Source organism: Pseudophryne corroboree, chromosome 4, assembly GCF_028390025.1.
Source record: "Pseudophryne corroboree isolate aPseCor3 chromosome 4, aPseCor3.hap2, whole genome shotgun sequence".
NCBI classification, from domain to species: domain Eukaryota; kingdom Metazoa; phylum Chordata; class Amphibia; order Anura; family Myobatrachidae; genus Pseudophryne; species Pseudophryne corroboree.
This window is the reverse complement of record NC_086447.1, coordinates 25,301,060-25,316,705: the sequence shown is the minus strand read 5'-3', so window position 1 is coordinate 25,316,705 and position 15,646 is coordinate 25,301,060. Positions and strand designations below refer to the sequence as shown.

Below are 15,646 nucleotides of genomic sequence, written 5' to 3'. Positions count from 1 at the left end.
AAAGCAGAGACCCTACCACTCACTAGGGGGGGGGGGGGGTAGAGACCCTACCACTCACTAGGGGGGGTATAACGTAGAGACCCTACCACTCCCGGGGGGGAGGTATAAGGCAGAGACCCTACCACTCCCTGGGGAGGTATAAGGCAGAGACCCTACCACTCACTGGGGAAGTATAAGGTAGAGACCCTACCACTCCCTGGGGAGGTATAAGGCAGAGACCCTACCACTCCCTGGGGAGGTATAAGGCAGAGACCCCACCACTCCCTGGGGGGGTATAAGGCAGAGACCCTTAGGTCAGGGGCATTACCACTCTCAGGCGTAACTACCACCACGCAGAAGGGAACGGATGGAACGGCTCACTTACCTGGCAGACAGGGAGTTATTTGGCATAAATGCAAAGTCCAGGAGGGGGAAGAAGTCTTTAGGGCCAATCATGCCGAACCCTTTGGTCAGATTAGAGTGCATCCTGCAAGAGAAGACCCCAGAGTCATACAGAGACCAGACCCTCTCCAATCTATCCAGACCGGGGGCGGCCGCCAGCCCCATCCTCCAGCCACTACCCAGGGCTGATCACTGCATGGCACGGACAGGTTACACTCTGTAGCGGATGGTCTAGTCACCGTCTGGGTACAGTGTGTGCGCACTGGCGGACAGCAGGAGAATTACACCTGACCTCAGCAGAAGGACAGGAGAGGAATAAATACTAATAGGACCCCTGCCCGGGAAGCAGATGCCAATCACCCCCTCTACACAGACTGCGCCCAGCACCTGCAGACACAAGAACCGGCCAGCGGGTGGCAGCACAGCACTCACAGTAACAGACGCTCCAGGTACGATATGGCGTAAGGCGAGAGAGACTTTATCCCCAGCACTGGAAGCATGAGTCCGAGCCACACTGCAAGACACAACAGGGGGGATTCAGTACACAACCCAGGCCCGAACCGCAGCACGCCCCATACCGAGACACCGCACCCACCTTTCAGTCCCTCCGCTAGATCCGCATACCCCGCCTGTCCTACAGCCCACATGATGGCGAGACACTTGGCTGGTCTGCCCTGCTGAGCCCGCAGCATATCCAGGTACTGCGGAAGAGATAACATAGGGATTAGCGTCAGTCCCAATCATGACATCACACTGTGCGCTCAGTCCCTAGCATGACATCACACAGTGGGATGTGATCAGCACTGGTCCCTAGGATGACATCATACAGTGGAATGTGATCAGCACTGGTCCCTAGGATGACATCACACAGTGGAATGTGATCAGCACTGGTCCCTAGGATGACATCACACAGTGGAATGTGATCAGCACTGGTCCCTAGGATGACATCACACAGTGGAATGTGATCAGCACTGGTCCCTAGGATGACATCACACAGTGGAATGTGATCAGCACTGGTCCCTAGGATGACATCACACAGTGGAAAGTGATCGGCACTGGTCCCTAGGATGACATCACACAGTGGAAAGTGATCAGCACTGGTCCCTAGGATGACATCACACAGTGGAATGTGATCAGCACTGGTCCCTAGGATGACATCACACAGTGGAATGTGATCAGCACTGGTCCCTAGGATGACATCACACAGTGGAATGTGATCAGCACTGGTCCCTAGGATGACATCACACAGTGGAATGTGATCAGCACTGGTCCCTAGGATGACATCACACAGTGGAAAGTGATCAGCACTGGTCCCTAGGATGACATCACACAGTGGGATGTGATCAGCACTAGTCCCTAGGATGACATCACACAGTGGGATGTGATCAGCGCTGGTCCCTAGGATGACATCACACAGTGGAATGTGATCAGCGCTGGTCCCTAGGATGACATCACACAGTGGAATGTGATCAGCACTGGTCCCTAGGATGACATCACACAGTGGGATGTGATCAACATTAGTCCCTAGGATGACATCACACAGTGGGATGTGATCAGCATTAGTCCCTAGGATGACATCATACAGTGGAATGTGATCAGCACTGGTCCCTAGGATGACATCATACAGTGGAATGTGATCAGCACTGGTCCCTAGGATGACATCACACAGTGGAATGTGATCAGCACTGGTCCCTAGGATGACATCATACAGTGGGATGTGATCAGCACTGGTCCCTAGGATGACATCACACAGTGGAATGTGATCAGCACTGGTCCCTAGGATGACATCACACAGTGGAATGTGATCAGCACTGGTCCCTAGGATGACATCACACAGTGGAATGTGATCAGCACTGGTCCCTAGGATGACATCACACAGTGGAAAGTGATCAGCACTGGTCCCTAGGATGACATCACACAGTGGGATGTGATCAGCACTAGTCCCTAGGATGACATCACACAGTGGGATGTGATCAGCGCTGGTCCCTAGGATGACATCACACAGTGGAATGTGATCAGCGCTGGTCCCTAGGATGACATCACACAGTGGAATGTGATCAGCACTGGTCCCTAGGATGACATCACACAGTGGGATATGATCAGCATTAGTCCCTAGGATGACATCACACAGTGGGATGTGATCAGCATTAGACCCTAGGATGACATCATACAGTGGAATGTGATCAGCACTGGTCCCTAGGATGACATCATACAGTGGAATGTGATCAGCACTGGTCCCTAGGATGACATCATACAGTGGAATGTGATCAGCACTGGTCCCTAGGATGACATCACACAGTGGATTGTGATCAGCACTGGTCCCTAGGATGACATCATACAGTGGGATGTGATCAGCACTGGTCCCTAGGATGACATCACACAGTGGAATGTGATCAGCACTGGTCCCTAGGATGACATCATACAGTGGGATGTGATCAGCACTGGTCCCTAGGATGACATCACACAGTGGAATGTGATCAGCACTGGTCCCTAGGATGACATCATACAGTGAGATGTGATCAGCACTAGTCCCTAGGATGACATCACACAGTGGGATGTGATCAGCATTAGACCCTAGATGACATCACACAGTGGAATGTGATCAGCATTAGACCCTAGGATGACATCATACAGTGAGATGTGATCAGCACTAGTCCCTAGGATGACATCACACAGTGGGATGTGATCAGCATTAGACCCTAGATGACATCACACAGTGGAATGTGATCAGCATTAGACCCTAGGATGACATCATACTGTGGGATGTGATCAGCATTAGGGTGTGTACACACGGTGAGATCTTTTCTTCCGATTCTGACTATATAGTCAGAATCGGAAGAAAAGATAGTGCAGATTGCAAGGTGACAGTCACCTTGCGATCCCGATTCGATGCCGATGCGCGGCCCCGCGCGGTCAGCATCGCCAGAAAAAACAGACTGTGCAGGCAAGTCAATCTTGACTATCTCTATAGAAGAGAAGGTCAAGATTGACACTTAGCCAAAATCGCACAGAACCAGGATCGCAAGCACACTCATTATGTGCTTGCGATACTGGCTAAGTGCCGACCCGGCCCCTGTCGCACAGTGAGAATCGGTTAAGTGCGAATCTCACCGTGTGTACACACCCTTAGTCCCTAGGATGACATCACACAGTGGGATGTGATCAGCACTGGTCCCTAGGATGACATCATACAGTGGGATGTGATCAGCACTGGTCCCTAAGATGACATCACACAGTGGGATGTGATCAGCATTAGTCCCTAGGATGACATCACACAGTGGGATGTGATCAGCACTAGTCCCTAGGATGACATCACACAGTGGGATGTGATCAGCACTGGTCCCTAAGATGACAACACACAGTGGGATGTGATCAGCACTGGTCCCTAAGATGACATCACACAGTGGGATGTGATCAGCACTGGTCCCTAGTATGACATCATACAGTGGGATGTGATCAGCACTAGTCCCTAGGATGACATCACACAGTGGGATGTGATCAGCACTGGTCCCTAAGATGACAACACACAGTGGGATGTGATCAGCACTGGTCCCTAAGATGACATCACACAGTGGGATGTGATCAGCACTGGTCCCTAGTATGACATCATACAGTGGGATGTGATCAGCACTAGTCCCTAGGATGACATCACACAGTGGGATGTGATCAGCACTGGTCCCTAAGATGACATCACACAGTGGGATGTGATCAGCACTGGTCCCTAGGATGACATCACACAGTGGGATATGATCAGTACTGGTCCCTAGGATGACATCACACAGTGGGATGTGATCAGCATTAGTCCCTAGCATGACATCACACAGTGGAATGTGATCAGCACTGGTCCCTAAGATGACATCACACAGTGGGATGTGATCAGCACTGGTCCCTAGGATGACATCACACAGTGGGATGTGATCAGCACTGGTCCCTAGGATGACATCACACAGTGGGATGTGATCAGCACTGGTCCCTAGGATGACATCACACAGTGGGATGTGATCAGTACTGGTCCATAGGATGACATCATACAGTGGGATGTGATCAGCACTGGTCCCTAGGATGACATCACACAGTGGGATGTGATCAGCACTGGTCCCTAGGATGACATCACATAGTGAGATGTGATCAGCACTAGTCCCTAGGATGACATCACACTGTGCGCGCTGTGTTGGCGCAGGGAAGGAGCAATGTTTTACCTTCTTCAAATTAACGGTCACAGTTTTGGGTTTGTCTAGAAGCACGGCCTGAATGCAGATGCGGTAACCGTGCACAGATTCCGCAGACTCTGCAGAGAAAAATAAGATTTTACTTACCGATAAATCTATTTCTCGGAGTCCGTAGTGGATGCTGGGGTTCCTGAAAGGACCATGGGGAATAGCGGCTCCGCAGGAGACAGGGCACAAAAAGTAAAGCTTTTTCCGATCAGGTGGTGTGCACTGGCCCCTCCCCCTATGACCCTCCTCCAGACTCCAGTTAGGTACTGTGCCCGGACGAGCGTACACAATAAGGGAGGATTTTGAATCCCGGGTAAGACTCATACCAGCCACACCAATCACACCGTACAACTTGTGATCTAAACCCAGTTAACAGTATGATAACAGCGGAGCCTCTGAAAGATGGCTTCCTTCAACAATAACCCGAATTAGTTAACAATAACTATGTACAATTTATGCAGATAATCCGCACTTGGGATGGGCGCCCAGCATCCACTACGGACTCCGAGAAATAGATTTATCGGTAAGTAAAATCTTATTTTCTCTATCGTCCTAGTGGATGCTGGGGTTCCTGAAAGGACCATGGGGATTATACCAAAGCTCCCAAACGGGCGGGAGAGTGCGGATGACTCTGCAGCACCGAATGAGAGAACTCCAGGTCCTCCTTAGCCAGAGTATCAAATTTGTAAAATTTTACAAACGTGTTCTCCCCTGACCACGTAGCTGCTCGGCAAAGTTGTAATGCCGAGACCCCTCGGGCAGCCGCCCAAGATGAGCCCACCTTCCTTGTGGAGTGGGCCTTTACAGATTTAGGCTGTGGCAGGCCTGCCACAGAATGTGCAAGTTGGATTGTGCTACAGATCCAACGAGCAATCGTCTGCTTAGACGCAGGAGCACCCATCTTGTTGGGTGCATACAATATAAACAACGAGTCAGATTTTCTGACTCCAGCTGTCCTTGCAATATATATTTTTAATGCTCTGACAACGTCCAGTAACTTGGAGTCCTCCAAGTCACTTGTAGCCGCAGGCACTACAATAGGCTGGTTCAGATGAAATGCTGACACCACCTTAGGGAGAAAATGCGGACGAGTCCGCAGTTCTGCCCTGTCCGAATGGAAAATCAGATATGGGCTTTTGTAAGATAAAGCTGCCAATTCTGACACTCTCCTGGCAGAAGCCAGGGCTAGAAGCATGGTCACTTTCCATGTGAGATATTTTAAATCCACCTTTTTTAGTGGTTCAAACCAATGAGATTTTAGGAAGTCCAAAACCACATTGAGATCCCACGGTGCCACTGGAGGCACCACAGGAGGCTGTATATGCAGCACTCCCTTAACAAAGGTCTGGACTTCAGGGACTGAAGCCAATTCTTTTTGAAAGAAAATCGACAGGGCCGAAATTTGAACCTTAATAGATCCCAATTTGAGACCCATTGACAATCCTGATTGCAGGAAATGTAGGAATCGACCCAGTTGAAATTCCTCCGTCGGAGCACTCCGATCTTCGCACCACGCAACATATTTTCGCCAAATTCGGTGATAATGTTGCACGGTTACTTCCTTCCTTGCTTTAATCAAAGTAGGAATGACTTCTTCCGGCATGCCTTTTTCCTTTAGGATCCGGCGTTCAACCGCCATGCCGTCAAACGCAGCCGCGGTAAGTCTTGAAACAGACAGGGACCCTGCTGAAGCAAGTCCCTCCTTAGAGGTAGAGGCCACGGATCTTCCGTGATCATCTCTTGAAGTTCCGGGTACCAAGTCCTTCTTGGCCAATCCGGAACCACTAGTATCGTTCTTACGCCTCTTTGCCGTATAATTCTCAATACTTTTGGTATGAGAGGCAGAGGAGGAAACACATACACCGACTGGTACACCCAAGGCGTTACCAGCGCGTCCACAGCTATTGCCTGCGGATCTCTTGACCTGGCGCAATACCTGTCCAGTTTTTCGTTGAGGCGAGACGCCATCATGTCCACCATTGGTCTTTCCCAACGGGTTACCAGCATGTGGAAGACTTCTGGATGAAGTCCCCACTCTCCCGGGTGAAGATCGTGTCTGCTGAGGAAGTCTGCTTCCCAGTTGTCCACTCCCGGGATGAACACTGCTGACAGTGCTATCACATGATTCTCTGCCCAGCGAAGAATCCTTGCAGCTTCTGCCATTGCACTCCTGCTTCTTGTGCCGCCCTGTCTGTTCACATGGGCGACTGCCGTGATGTTGTCCGACTGGATCAACACCGGTTTTCCCTGAAGCAGAGGTTCTGCCTGGCTTAGAGCATTGTATATTGCTCTTAGTTCCAGAATGTTTATGTGAAGAGACGTTTCCAGGCTCGTCCATACTCCCTGGAAGTTTCTTCCTTGTGTGACTGCTCCCCAGCCTCTCAGGCTGGCGTCCGTGGTCACCAGGATCCAATCCTGTATGCCGAATCTGCGGCCCTCCAATAGATGAGCACTCTGCAACCACCACAGAAGAGACACCCTTGTCCTTGGAGACAGGGTTATCCGCAGGTGCATCTGAAGATGCGACCCTGACCATTTGTCCAACAGATCCCTTTGGAAAATTCTTGCGTGGAATCTGCCGAATGGAATTGCTTCGTAAGAAGCCACCATTTTTCCCAGGACTCTTGTGCATTGATGTACAGACACCTTTCCTGGTTTTAGGAGGTTCCTGACAAGCTCGGATAACTCCTTGGCTTTTTCCTCCGGGAGAAAAACCTTTTTCTGAACCGTGTCCAGAATCATCCCTAGGAACAGCAGACGAGTTGTCGGCATTAACTGGGATTTTGGAATATTCAGAATCCACCCGTGCTGTTTTAGCACTTCTTGAGACAGTGCTAATCCCATCTCTAGCTGTTCTCTGGACCTCGCCCTTATTAGGAGATCGTCCAAGTATGGGATAATTAATACGCCTTTTCTTCGAAGAAGAATCATCATCTCGGCCATTACCTTTGTAAAGATCCGAGGTGCCGTGGACAATCCGAACGGCAGCGTCTGAAACTGATAGTGACAGTTTTGTACAACGAACCTGAGGTACCCCTGGTGTGAGGGGTAAATTGGAACGTGGAGATACGCATCCTTGATGTCCAAGGATACCATAAAGTCCCCCTCTTCCAGGTTCGCTATCACTGCTCTGAGTGACTCCATTTTGAACTTGAACTTCTTTATGTACAGGTTCAAGGACTTCAGATTTAGAATAGGCCTTACCGAGCCATCCGGCTTCGGTACCACAAAAAGAGTGGAATAATACCCCTTCCCTTGTTGCAGAAGAGGTACCTTGACTATCACCTGCTGAGAGTACAGCTTGTGAATGGCTTCCAAAACCGTCTCCCTTTCGGAGGGGGACGTTGGTAAAGCAGACTTCAGGAAACGGCGAGGTGGATCTGTCTCTAATTCCAACCTGTATCCCTGAGATATTATCTGCAGGATCCAGGGATCTACTTGCGAGTGAGCCCACTGCGCGCTGTAATTTTTGAGACGACCCCCCACCGTCCCCGAGTCCTGCTTGAGAAGCCCCAGCGTCATGCTGAGGCTTTTGTAGAAGCCGGGGAGGGCTTCTGATCCTGGGAAGGAGCTGCGTGTTGCTGTCTCTTCCCTCGACCTTTGCCTCGTGGCAGATATGAATAGCCCTTTGCTCTCTTATTTTTAAAGGAACGAAAGGGCTGCGGTTGAAAAGTCGGTGCCTTTTTCTGTTGGGGAGTGACTTGAGGTAGAAAGGTGGATTTCCCGGCTGTAGCCGTGGCCACCAAATCTGATAGACCGACTCCAAATAACTCCTCCCCTTTATACGGCAAAACTTCCATATGCCGTTTTGAATCCGCATCGCCTGTCCACTGTCGCGTCCATAAAGCTCTTCTGGCCGAAATGGACATAGCACTTACCCGTGATGCCAGTGTGCATATATCCCTCTGTGCATCACGCATATAAAGAAATGCATCCTTTATTTGTTCTAACGACAGTAAAATATTGTCCCTGTCCAGGGTATCAATATTTTCAATCAGGGACTCTGACCAAACTACCCCCGCACTGCCCATCCAGGCAGTCGCTACAGCTGGTCGTAGTATAACACCTGCATGTGTGTATATACTTTTTTGGATATTTTCCATCCTCCTATCTGATGGATCTTTAAGTGCGGCCGTCTCAGGAGAGGGTAACGCCACTTGTTTAGATAAGCGTGTTAGCGCCTTGTCCACCCTAGGAGGTGTTTCCCAGCGCTCCCTAACCTCTGGCGGGAAAAGGTATAATGCCAATAATTTCTTTGAAATTATCAGCTTTTTATCAGGGGCAACCCACGCTTCATTACACACGTCATTTAGTTCTTCTGATTCAGGAAAAACTATAGGTAGTTTTTTCATACCCCACATAATACCCTGTTTAGTGGTACCTGTAGTATCAGCTAAATGTAACGCCTCCTTCATTGCCAAAATCATATAACGTGTGGCCCTACTGGAAAATACGGTTGATTCGTCACCGTCACCACTGGAGTCATCGCCTGTGTCTGGGTCTGTGTCGACCGACTGAGGCAAAGGGCGTTTCACAGCCCCTGACGGTGTTTGAGTCGCCTGGACAGGCACTAATTGATTGTCCGGCCGTCTCATGTCGTCAAACGACTGCTTTAGCGTGTTGACACTATCCCGTAGTTCCATAAATAAAGGCATCCATTCTGGTGTCGACTCCCTAGGGGGTGACATCCTCATATTTGGCAATTGCTCCGCCTCCACACCAATATCGTCCTCATACATGTCGACACACACGTACCGACACACAGCAGACACACAGGGAATGCTCCTAACGAAGACAGGACCCACTAGCCCTTTGGGGAGACAGAGGGAGAGTTTGCCAGCACACACCAAAAGCGCTATATATATATCAGGGATAGCCTTATAATAAGTGCTCCCTTATAGCTGCTTTGTTATATCAAAATATCGCCATAAATGTGCCCCTCCCTCTCTGTTTTACCCTGTTTCTGTAGTGCAGTGCAGGGGAGAGACTTGGGAGCCGTCCTGACCAGCGGAGCTGTGAGAGGAAATGGCGCCGTGTGCTGAGGAGATAGGCCCCGCCCCTTTTCCGGCGGGCTCGTCTCCCGCTATTTAGAAAAATTAGGCAGGGGTTAAATATCTCCATATAGCCTCTAGGGCTATATGTGAGGTATTTTTAGCCTTTATAGGTACTCATTTGCCTCCCAGGGCGCCCCCCTCCCAGCGCCCTGCACCCTCAGTGACTGCCGTGTGAAGTGTGCTGAGAGGAAAATGGCGCACAGCTGCAGTGCTGTGCGCTACCTTTAGAAGACTGCAGGAGTCTTCAGCCGCCGATTCTGGACCTCTTCTGACTTCAGCATCTGTGAGGGGGCCGGCGGCGCGGCTCCGGTGACCATCCAGGCTGTACCTGTGATCGTCCCTCTGGAGCTTGATGTCCAGTAGCCAAGAAGCCAATCCATCCTGCACGCAGGTGAGTTCACTTCTTCTCCCCTCTGTCCCTCGTTGCAGTGATCCTGTTGCCAGCAGGAATCACTGTAAAATAAAAAACCTAGCTAAACTTTTTCTAAGCAGCTCTTTAGGAGAGCCACCTAGATTGCACCCTTCTCGGCCGGGCACAAAAATCTAACTGGAGTCTGGAGGAGGGTCATAGGGGGAGGGGCCAGTGCACACCACCTGATCGGAAAAAGCTTTACTTTTTGTGCCCTGTCTCCTGCGGAGCCGCTATTCCTCATGGTCCTTTCAGGAACCCCAGCATCCACTAGGACGATAGAGAAAACAGAACAAGGAGTAAAAACAACGTCATAGAACACACACACACACACAGGAGCATGGGGGTACCTAATCCTACACACACAGGAGTATAGGGGGTACATAATCCTACACACACACACACACACAGGAGCATGGGGGTACATAATCCTACACACACAGGAGTATAGGGGGTACATAATCCTACACACACAGGAGTATAGGGGGTACATAATCCTACACACACAGGAGCATGGGGGTACATAATCCTACACACATACACACAGGAGCATGGGGGTACATAATCCTACACACACAGGAGTATAGGGGGTACATAATCCTACACACACAGGAGCAAGGGGGTACATAATCCTACACACACAGGAGCATGGGGGTACATAATCCTACACACACAGGAGCATGGGGGTACATAATCCTACACACACAGGAGCATGGGGGTACATAATCCTACACACACAGGAGCATGGGGGTACATAATCCTACACACACAGGAGCATGGGGGTACATAATCCTACACACACAGGAGCATGGGGGTACATAATCCTACACACACAGGAGCATGGGGGTACATAATCCTACACACACAGAAGTATAGGGGGTACCTAATCCTACACACACCGGAGTATAGGGGTACCTAATCCTACACACACAGGAGTATAAGGGGTACCTTATCCTACACACACAGGAGTATAAGGGGTACCTTATCCTACACACACCGGAGTATAGGGGGTACCTAATCCTACACACCGGAGTATAGGGGGTACCTAATCCTACACACCGGAGTATAGGGGTACCTAATCCTACACACCGGAGTATAAGGGTACCTAATCCTACACACCGGAGTATAAGGGGTACCTAATCCTACACACAGGAGTATATAGGGTGTACCTAATCCTAAACCTACACACACACACACACACACACACACAACCATAGGGGGCACCTAATCCTACACACACAGGAGCATAGAGTACCTAATCCTACACACACACACACACACACACACACACACACACACACACAAGCATAGGGGGTACCTAATCCTACACACACACACACACACGAGCATAGGGGGTACCTAATCCTACACACCGGAGTATAGGGGGTACCTAATCCTACACACCGGAGTATAGGGGTACCTAATCCTACACACCGGAGTATAGGGGTACCTAATCCTACACACCGGAGTATAAGGGTACCTAATCCTACACACCGGAGTATAAGGGTACCTAATCCCACACACACACACACACGTATAGTGAGTACCTAATCCTACACACAGGAGTATATAGGGGGTACCTAATCCTAAACACACAACCATAGGGGCACCTAATCCTACACACACACACACACACACACACACAGAGGAGCATAGAGTACCTAATCCTACACACACACACACACACACACACACACATGAGCATAGGGGGTACCTAATCCTACACACACAGGAGTATAGAGAGTACCTAATCCTACACACACCGGAGTATAGAGAGTACCTAATCCTACACACACAGGAGCATAGGGGGTACCTAATCCTACACACACACACAGGAGCATAGGGGGTACCTAATCCTACACACACAGTAGTATCGCCAGTACACCTCCCTGCGCACACACTTTCCCCGCTGAGCGTTACCTGCAGGCTTGTCCAGCTCTTGCTGCATTAACAGTATACAGTGATCCACAAACATCTCCAGCACGCCGGGCACCTTGGACAGCAGAGAGCGGATGGCTGCCTTCAGCTCCTTGTTCACCAGACAGTAGGGGTAATCTGCGCGAGAGGCCACAAAACACAAGCACGGCTTACTACCCTGTGCAGCCACTAGAGGGCGCTCACACCATGCACAGTCTTACATCTGCTGCCACCTAGGACCTTCACACGGTGTCACCGCCTGGGGACAACGATACACTGTGTGCTTCTGACTGTGACATCTCAATCTACGCTGTCACCTACCCACAGGCAACGCCACCTTTATGGGAAGACCAGCACATATAACTGCACAGCCGAGGCGCTGGTCCCTTGTCATTACAGGACACACGCACTGTGGGGCTCAGTCAGAGAAGGACCCGTGACGTGAGGCGCACCCGCCACTAAGGACCCCTGGGCAAATCACCATGGAAGGGAGATAATGTAGATATAGTAATTATCACTAGAGGTTGGTAACAATACATTTACTGCACAATACGTAAACATAGAACAATAGATAAATCCTGTGACAGAGCATAAAGCCAGGTGACACTTATACTGCAGTCCCCGCCCCACAGGTGAGCGACTATATCGTGGTTAGGTGGGGTATCTCCGCTGTCCTCCGATTACAGGCGTCTCGTGTAAGACACAGTCCAGCGTCAGCGCTCAGGGCAGCCCTTACCCCTTCATATGAACCCTTACTATACAAAGGAGGAGGCACTGACCGTGAGACTGCTGGGCGGGCACAGGGTCGCCCCTGGGTGTCTGCAGCTTGTAGTTGAGGTATCCTGCCAGGTCCTTCACCCAGATCTGTGGGTTCTCGGGGAACATGTTCTGGCTCTTCTCCAGCTCTTTCTGAAGGGCCTTGACGTCCAGCTGCAACAGACCAAGCATGAAGGTTCAGTGTAGTGGTCTCCCACATCCCGCAGGTCTCTTATATAACATTCCCCGTACAGGGCTGCGCCATAGGGTGACAGTAATTACACAAACGCTCATGTAGAACCCAGCAGCCCTGACATCACCAGCGTGACCCCGTCCTTACACGGAGAGCTAAGATGCCAGCACCCCCAGCATTGGGGTGTCCACTATACTCACAGTCCGGAGAGCCTCCTCCAGCGAGGGGACCCTCCCCGGCACGGGCGCAGCACTCCCTCCGCCAGACACCCTCTTGGAGCTCTTCCCAGCACTGGTCTGTGGCTTCTTGTTCTGCTGGGTCTCAGAGTTGCCGCTCGGGGGCACCTGCTCCTTGTTCTGCTTCTTCATGATCTTCTCAAAGCCCAGCTGGAAGACCGTTGACTGTATGGGCACTGCAAACACACGGAGCACTCCAGTCAGAGCCCTGGCTGTGTGGTAAGCGCGCCCCCCAGCCCACATTACACAAGCCTGAGCAGGAGGCGGGGGAACGTTACTCAAGAAGAATTGTGGCAGAGGTCTGTGTTCCAGCAGCTGGTTCCAGCGCACCCCCCCCCCCCCCCCCCCCTCCCTCCCTGCCAGACAGGAGTCTCCTGCTGGGACATGTAATACCCGTGAGGATGAGCATGCTGGTACGTATAGTTCCTCTGGGGCTGGGCACTGTAGTTGCCCCCGAGATGAGCATGCTGGAACCTGTAGGTCTCCTCGAAGATGAGCAAACTGAGGGCTGTACTCCTTCCCTATGCTGGGTGCTGTAGTTCCCCACAGGGATGAGCATGCTTGGAAATAGAATTCCAATCATCTGACCATGCTGAGACCAGTAGTCCCTGCAGAGATGACAGGGGCATGCTGGGAGCTGTAGTCCCCCCAAGGGATGGTGACAGGGGCATGCTGGGAGCTGTAGTCCCCCCAGGGGATAGTGACAGGGGCATGCTGGGAGCTGTAGTCCCCCTAGGGGATGATGACAGGGACATGCTGGGAGCTGAAGTGCTCCTAGGGACTAGTGACAGGGGCATGCTGGAAGCTGTATGTGAAAGGAGCATGCTGTGAGCTGTAGTCCTCCAAGGGAATAGTGAAAGGGGCATGCTGGGAGCTGTAGTCCTCCAAGGGAATAGTGAAAGGGGCATGCTGGGAGCTGCAGTCCTCCCAGGGAATAGTGACAGGGGCATGCTGGGAACTGTAGTCCCCCCACGGGTTGTGACAGGGGCATGCTGAGAGCTGTAGTCCCCCCACGAGATGGTGACAGGGGCATGCTGAGAGCTGTAGTCCCCCCACGAGATGGTGACAGGGGCATGCTGAGAGCTGTAGTCCCCCCAGGGGATGGTGACTGGAGCATGCTGGGAGCTGTAGTCCCACCACGGGATAGTGACAGAAGCATGCTGGGAGCTGTAGTCATCTCAGGGAATAGTGACAGGGGCATGCTGGGAGCTGTAGTCCCCCCCAGGGTATGGTGACAGGGGCATGCTGGGAGCTGTAGTCCCCCCCAGGGTATGGTGACAGGGGCATGCTGGGAGCTGTAGTCCTGCCAAGGTATGGTGACAGGAACATGCTGGGAGCTGTAGTCCCCCCAGGGAATAGTGACAGCAGCATGCTGGGAGATCCCCGGGGCTGTAAGTGAGGCACCGGCACCTCATACCTCCGGCAGTGAAGGTGGCCGCGGCCGGCACCACGTTGCTCTCCCCGAGCGCCTTCCTCCGGTCCCCGCTCTTCTTGTTCTTCCCGACCACCTTCCATTTCCCGTCAGCGGCTCCGGACGCCATGGTCTCCGTGCAGAGCGCTGGCAGTGCTGCGTCACTTCCGGTGCCAGCCCCGCCTCTTCCGGAGACACCTGAGACGTGGCGCGCTGCGATTGGCGGAGGGGCTGGCGTGCCGCACGCGCACTGGTGTAACCTGTGTCTCCGCCACGTCCGTGCTGCTATGGCGACGTCACCGGCCTCTGAAGGGTCACATGATGTATGGCGGAGGGAGTCGGGGCCCCGCCCCCTGTGTTCTCCGACAACGGCAGGCATGTGTTATAAGGCGTCATGTCACGGTTCAGGGGCGGGGAACCTTGGCCCTCCAGCTGTTGTTGAACTACACATCCCAGCATGCCCTGCTACAGTTTTAGCATGGCCAAATAGCAAAACTGTAGCAAGGCATGCTGGGATGTGTAGTTCAACAACAGCTGGAGGGCCGAAGGTTCCCCATCCCTGTTAGATGCTAGAATCAAGTGAGCTAAAGGACCTGTGACGTCAGGGGGAGGAGCCACGACACCAGGGGGTGGAGCTAGGCCAGCGGGTTAGTTCTTCTGCTATCCACGCCGCCAACTACTCCCTTTAGTAACCTGGAGGCGAGGGTACATTTCGGGTACCATGGCCCTCATTCCGAGTTGTTCGCTCGGAGATTTTCATCGCATCGCAGTGAGAATTCTCTTAGTGCGCATGCGCAATGTTCGCACTGCGACTGCGCCAAGTAACTTTACTATGATGAAAGTAAGTTTACTCACGGCATTTTCATCGCTCCGACGTTTGCATTGTGATTGACAGGAAATGGGTTTTACTGGGCGGATGCACGGCGTTTTAGGGGCGTGTGGCTGGAAACGCTACCGTTTCCGGAAAAAACGCAGGAGTGGCCGGAGAAACGGTGGGAGTGCCTGGGCGAACGCTGGGTGTGTTTATGACGTCAGCCAGGAACGAAAAGCACTGAACTGATCGCACAGGCAG

The 15,646-nt window shown here is 51.8% G+C and overlaps 1 protein-coding gene across 1 annotated transcript in view; it reads right to left on the bottom strand.

Moving 5' to 3' along the window:
* The window catches only part of TMEM214 (transmembrane protein 214), a 46,948-nt gene extending 32,079 nt beyond the window's left edge, over positions 1–14,869 (bottom strand). The window contains exons 1-8 of the mRNA XM_063914947.1: positions 14,581–14,869; positions 13,128–13,339; positions 12,758–12,908; positions 11,982–12,116; positions 4,581–4,669; positions 977–1,082; positions 814–895; positions 365–466 (exon numbers count right to left, since the gene is read on the bottom strand). Coding sequence (XP_063771017.1) covers positions 365–466; positions 814–895; positions 977–1,082; positions 4,581–4,669; positions 11,982–12,116; positions 12,758–12,908; positions 13,128–13,339; positions 14,581–14,704 — 1,001 coding nt within the window. The 5' untranslated portion in view covers positions 14,705–14,869. The remainder of the gene's footprint in view (positions 1–364; positions 467–813; positions 896–976; positions 1,083–4,580; positions 4,670–11,981; positions 12,117–12,757; positions 12,909–13,127; positions 13,340–14,580) is intronic.
* Positions 14,870–15,646: the final 777 nt, after the last annotated feature.